The following is a 6,519-nucleotide window of genomic DNA, read 5'->3' as shown; positions in this document are numbered from 1 at the left end:
GTACACGATGTAACTACAGAAGAGTCAAGTTTTAAATAGGAAAAATATAGAAACTCTTTGGTCATTTTTGAGCAAGATGCTAACGGTCTAATCAGATTCAATGACCTATGCTAAGCTGCAGCTAAAAGTGCTACCTCCAGACCCAGAGATCAGCTGAATGGATTCGAAAATGGTCAAATTCAACTGTTTAACTCTAGGGGAGTTGGAAAATGAGCCTATTTTCAAAAATAGTGGAGTGTTCCTTTAAATGGTCTGGATTAAGTCAGATTTGTTTGTTTTGTTTTTACTTTGAGAAAATGTGAGAACAAAAATTATTTTATATGCACACTAAAAAATTTCTTTACACTTGAAAATACATAGCTACTTTTATTTTTTATGACAGGAGTCTCTCATAAGAAGATCATCATATTTGGGGGTCCTTGACATAAATGGTTTGAAAACTCCTGTGTTGCGTTGAAACTCTACTCACACACATGCTTTTGCTCTTCTGCTTTCACATGCGGTATGAAACAAGCTAAAGTATCTGAAATAGTCCCTCATGATCCCTCATAAGTGAAAAAACAGTCCCCTTCTCCAGTTTCTTTGTTCCAGTGATTTAAAACTGACCGCTCTCTTTCACACAGAACACGCCCAGTCTCTCGGTGTCCGCGGTTAAATTCTCCAACTGCACATCAACTGGCCTCAAACTCCCCGGGACGCCGCTGCACACTGTAGTCCTGAAATCACATGACAGCAAGTAGGAATTCTTTCTAAATTTTTTGTCTTCTCCTTTATTAAGGCAACAGACTTGATGTCACTGTTAAATTCTGCTTACATAGGCAGCTCATGTACTATTTCAACACACACACACACACACACACACACACACACACACACACTTTATGCAGTATATCTTCCTCACATTGCTAATGTCTCCAGTGTTTGTATAAATTTACATCACAGGTCTGTTTTCTGTCGTGCGTGTGTATGTTTTTAAAGCTTGTGTCGGCCAGTACCACTCTTTGATTGTGTGTCTGTTAGAACAAAAATGCGAGAGTGATTCAAATATGCAATAAGCCACAAGAAACTCATAATATTTGGGGTCCTTGGCATCAAAAATCTGGAAAACCCCTGCATTACAGTGATTTTACCATAGCTAAAAGTGGTGTTTGTAGACAATGAAAAACAGAGTGCCTAAAAACCGTATAATAGTGATCAACAGTTAATCAACAATTAGAAACATTGAATCAATAAAGACACCAGTTTTCAACAAACAGTTGAACAAATTAGATGTATTAATAATCACCAGAATAAATAGCTTTTGCACCAAGTGATATTGTACATTTTTTTAACTGTAGGATGTTCGCAGTTGCCAAGCAACATAGCGATGTGCTGCATTAATATAGAATGTGACGTTTGCATTTATAATAACTTTACAATTATTTCAAACAGAACTATCAATTATTTAAAACTTGACTTCAAGATGTCAGTCAAGGTTGCTGAATATACCGTGCATATCTACAACCAAGAATGTCTGTCTGTTTTGTCCCAATTCTTTTAGTGACATTCCTCTAAATGTTTGCGAGGGAAGTATACCTCACCTTTTAGCACTCAGCTGTTAGGTCTTAATCAGAATTATGAGCATGTGGGTATGTCAGAGTGGGTGCAGAGGGGGGCTCAAGCCACAACCAGACTGCTTGAGTCCTTACCAAACTCTCCTGAGACAGTGTTAAGTTACTAGGAAACACCCTGTGTCAAAGTTTAGTGATTAAACCTCAGCTGCACTGAGGTAGATTTTCACATGTATGTCATTTATGTGTCACGTCCGAGAAATCCATGTGTAATCTATAGGTTGTTCTGAAGGGAAGGCAAAACTTGCAGATGCAAGTGATTTTCAACAAAGGCTTCAGACATTCACAAATTTATACATGATAACAACAGAATGCTTTGAATTTTGTAGTCCAGACCTATTGGAAGCTTAGAACAAACAATATATCTTGAATTAAGCTTATTTCTCTTACCCCATTGCCTTTTTTTCTTGTAAGTAAATATATATTATTGTTCAACATTTTAAGTTCAGTAATACTTACTAATTACTAAGCAAGGATGTATTAAACTGATGCGTGACAGTAAAGACAAAATATCTATTTCAAACAAATGCTGTTCTTTTGAAATGTCTATGCTTCACAAAAAAACTGAAAAAAACGTGTATAATAAGGAATTAAGCACCACTATTGTTGATCAGCAAATCATCATATTAGAATGATTTCTGAAGGATCATATGTAACACTGAAGACTGGGGTAACGATGCTAAAAATTCAACTTTGCCATCACAGGAAAAAATTACATTTTAAAATATACTAAAATTAAAATTAAAATTAAAAGTATTTCAATTGTAATAATATTTTACAAAATTACTGTTTTACTGTATTTTAAATAATGCATATATGCAGCCTTGATGAACACAAAAGGCTTCTTTCAAATATATGAAAAATCTTACTGACCCAAACTTTGAACATATATATATGTGTGTGTGTATATATATATATATATATATATACCAAATTGTACATTATAATGTATATTACAATAATATATAATAAAATGTAATATACTATATTTTATGCAGTAAATATTATTATAATATATATTATTTCTTACTATATACAAATAAAATATTCTGTTTTCAGATGCCATTTGGTTTGATATTTTGTTATCTAAGGTGATGCAATTTATATTTTATGTATTTCTTTAGTATACTTTTTGGGCCCACTCTATACATATGCACCACATTTTCGATGTGATAATTATTTTGGGATTTGTGCTCAGTGGTAAAGTAATACACCTCAGCAATGGAGCAGCACAGAAAATGAACACATGGAAGGTGCTGATGTGTTCCCTCACAGCAGCTCAGGTCCATTTCTCTCAGGCCCTGAGGTGTAAATAGGAATGTTCTGGATGAATTCACAGGTAGGATTCTCTCTGTCTTGCAATCACACAGAAAAACACAGATATACGCAAGCAAGCTATCTAATTATTGTGGCTCAAAAAATGCCCGTTCAACAAATCAACACGTTGATTGACAGCATCTGTTCTTCAGGTAATTAATGTTCTTACCCAATGCTCGGTCCGGAGAGCCAACCACGCGAGCAGGCTGAGAAGGCACATTCCAGCACTGCATGATGCAGGTCAGTCCTGGATGCCACCTGGGCCCCTTGAGCCATACAGGCATGTGTTGCTGCCTCGAACCCTTTTTCCTGTACACCTTTTGAAAAACTCTCCAACTCCAGTAAGAACACACGGCCTAATGGAGAGACTGGTAAAAATAAACCAGCTTAAATAGAGTGTTACTGCTAGAATGCACATTTTACATTACATTAGTGAGAATACATTACCTCAAACAGGGGAAATGAGAAGGACATCAAGAAATTAGGAGAATGCATGGATATAACCACAGCAAGTTGATATGTACAGGTGGTATGAACGGTATGAATTACAGCACCAAAGAGCTTTGTATGTCAAAAGGCCATTTTAAAGGGCAGGATACCCTGAATAAAGTCAGTTACTATATAAAGTGTATTTAGCAGTGTTTTGGGCAGAGTGAAGGTGTAAATCTATAACAAATGAGGGTTAAAGAAACAGAGAAGTACAATAAATACAAATACAATCCACATACACTCTTATAAATAAAAATAAAGGTTATTTATCGGCATCCATGGAACTGTTCCATTGCACAAAAAGCTGATTATATTAAAAAAAGGTTCTTTAGATTATTAAGAAGCTCTTCACACTAAGAAAAAATTGTATTTTAAGAACTGATTACTGAAAGGTTCTTGAAGGAACCCAAAATGTTTCTTCTTTGGCATTGTTACAAAAAATAAAGAAATAAAATGTAAGATTGTACAAACATAAATCCATTTTTATCACAAGCATAAGGCAACTTCTTAATTACATCATTAGTTTGTCCCAGTCTCACACAGAGGAATTAAAATAGCTGCTATTTTAAACCATCTGAAATTTAGCTAATTTTAGATAAATATTAAACCGAGGTTAAGTGAGCATATCACCAAACAATTTTTTTTTTGCTCATAATACAATAATGTCTCATAACTCCATGTCTAGAAAATACACGAGTTAACATCATCATTTGGGAACAATTTGAATTGGAACAGATAAAGTTAGCAGGTTGGTGTCAGTGAGGTATCCAGACTGAGTCATGTTCAGAAGTCTGACTAATCAAGCTGACCCACCACAAACAACCCGTCATCTATCAATCGTTTGTTACAAATTCATTAGTGTCATATTGATGAGTCTGTTATGCTGATGTGAAGATATTAGGGGTTTGTGGCGGATGAATTAGATCTCTAGTTAAAGGATTTTAACTCAAAAGGAATGTATGACAGCAAACATTAATGTGTGAGAAAGGCCAGTCAAATGTACTTTAATATATTTCAGCATAAAATACTAAGAGCCTCTTAGACTCTAAAACTATGGGACAAAACAGGATAGATGCTTTATTTTGTGTTTGGATTACTGTACATAATAGAAAAATCTTAAAAGGAAAAAAAGTCTAGCCTACAACACCAAACCAAAAGCATGTAGACCTTTTTTTTCCTTTTTCTTTTTTTTACTAATATCAGTCATGAATATGTTTTCTTTCATTTGACTTGAAATAAATAGTTCATTAAAAAGGTGAGAATATGTGATTTTTCTCAAAAATCGTACTGACGCTGACAAAATTATTTTAAATATTAATATTTTCCAAAACAAAAACATTTGATAAATAGTAACATTTATCTTTTTTCCTCAAGAATTTCAATCTTTGAATGAGCTTCCAGACACCACCTAGACTTTTTTTTAGTTGCATTATAAAATCATTAAAACTTGAATTTATTAAAGTCAATCTGTATAAGCTGATTTTATAAGTGCTTTTAAATAACTTAATAGAACAAAGATGGGTCACTGACCCATGCATTTATATACACACACACACACACACACACACACACCACCAAGAACAAATATGACATTCACACAACTCTCTAATATTTTGGAAGCAAGACACACGCACGCGTCCATTCATCACCTCGCATAAACGCGTATTGCAGAGGCGCGTAAAACAAATGACCGCACCCAGATCATCAAGAGAAACCCACCGTCCGCGCGCGTCAGGCAAGCCAAGTATCCCAGCAGCGGCAGGAGCGCGAGCTCTCGGTGACAGGCTCGCCCCATGCTGAAACAGTGCTTCTGGAAAAAACGGAGGTAAAACTTTTCCAAATCTGTCAGGAAAGGTGAAAAATCCCAATTGAATTGCGCTCTCCAAACGGACAGGTCCGATGATTCCAATAGCCGAGAGAAAAGAACTAATAGACGCAGTGACAAAGGTGCAAGGGGAGGTTTATCTGACCAAGAAGTACATTACCGAGCTGCTGGTGCGCTCGTGCGAAAACTCGCATGGCTTTGTCAGTAAATACGTAATGACTCAGAACCTGTGCAGTGCCGCATGAGAACAGAGACTCTAAGCACTGGGATTGTTCCAGTGCCGTGGGGAGTCCAGCTCAGAGGTTCCCTGGCACAGAGGAAAGTTTGCCACCGTGTAATGTGTTTTTTCTTTTTTAGGACCGGACCCTAAATTTTGGTGAGTCTCCTTGTCACCATAGCGCGCCTGGCTGCATGTCAGTTCAGAACGAGCAGGACAAAACCAACTGTGTCTGCGTCCCAAATTCTTGGGGCCAACCTCAGGACACAGTAACTTTGATGACGCTGCCCAATATGGGCGCTGTTGGACACTATATGTGACGCGAAAGCATAATGGGTGTCTTAGCCCACCGCAACCACCCACAAACACACACTCCCACTCACATTCATTCAATTGTAAAGGCTTTTATGTGTACCTCTGTGCTGGAGAAAGAGATAGTGAGTGTGAATTAGCAAGTATGTTTGTTTTTTAGTGAGTAAGTGGCAGGATTGTGGCCAGCGCAGACTGAGTGTGTCTGAACAGCTTCTGATGTTATTTACTTCAATAACTGAGCTGTGTGATCCAAAATTCCTTACCTTATTATTTAGTCAAGGTATTAGCCAAACAATTACAGCTTTAAGCCGGCACATAGAGTAGTGCTAGAACATTTGTGAACCTGCATAAATTTGAACAACACTGAGATCATAATTTCATCAATGAAAGCAACACGTCCTGGTCCAGAGGAACAAAGCCACCAATATACAGCTGACAGACTAACAAAAAGATGTTCTAAGAATGCTTTTATAATGTTCCTATTAAGTTATGAAAATTATTTCTGAATGTTCTCAGAAAATTCAAAACAACAAGCTTTTTAAAAAACTTTTCTCATTTATGGGAAAGTTAGCAAAAACATTAAGGGAATGTTCCATTTCTATCACTTTGCAAACATTATGGGAATGTTATTTTTGAATGTTCGCTGAACGTTTTGAAACCTGTAGTAACATTTAAAAAATGTTAGACAAACATCCAATTAAAATGTTTCAGAAGAAACATTCTATTAATGATGTACAAATAACATTTTT

General features: G+C 36.1%; 1 protein-coding gene across 1 annotated transcript in view; it reads right to left on the bottom strand.

The window, feature by feature from the left end:
- LOC107696526 (sushi domain-containing protein 5-like) overlaps positions 1-5,211 on the bottom strand; it is an 8,882-nt gene extending 3,671 nt beyond the window's left edge. The window contains exons 1-3 of the mRNA XM_016496885.1: positions 5,136-5,211; positions 3,097-3,295; positions 607-716 (exon numbers count right to left, since the gene is read on the bottom strand). Coding sequence (XP_016352371.1) covers positions 607-716; positions 3,097-3,295; positions 5,136-5,211 — 385 coding nt within the window. The remainder of the gene's footprint in view (positions 1-606; positions 717-3,096; positions 3,296-5,135) is intronic.
- Positions 5,212-6,519: the final 1,308 nt, after the last annotated feature.

The sequence above is a fragment of the Sinocyclocheilus anshuiensis genome, unplaced genomic scaffold, assembly GCF_001515605.1.
Source record: "Sinocyclocheilus anshuiensis isolate Anshui unplaced genomic scaffold, SAMN03320099.WGS_v1.1 scaffold590, whole genome shotgun sequence".
Taxonomy (NCBI): domain Eukaryota; kingdom Metazoa; phylum Chordata; class Actinopteri; order Cypriniformes; family Cyprinidae; genus Sinocyclocheilus; species Sinocyclocheilus anshuiensis.
The sequence above is the reverse complement of the archived record's forward strand: the minus strand, read 5'-3'. Positions and strand labels throughout refer to the sequence as shown.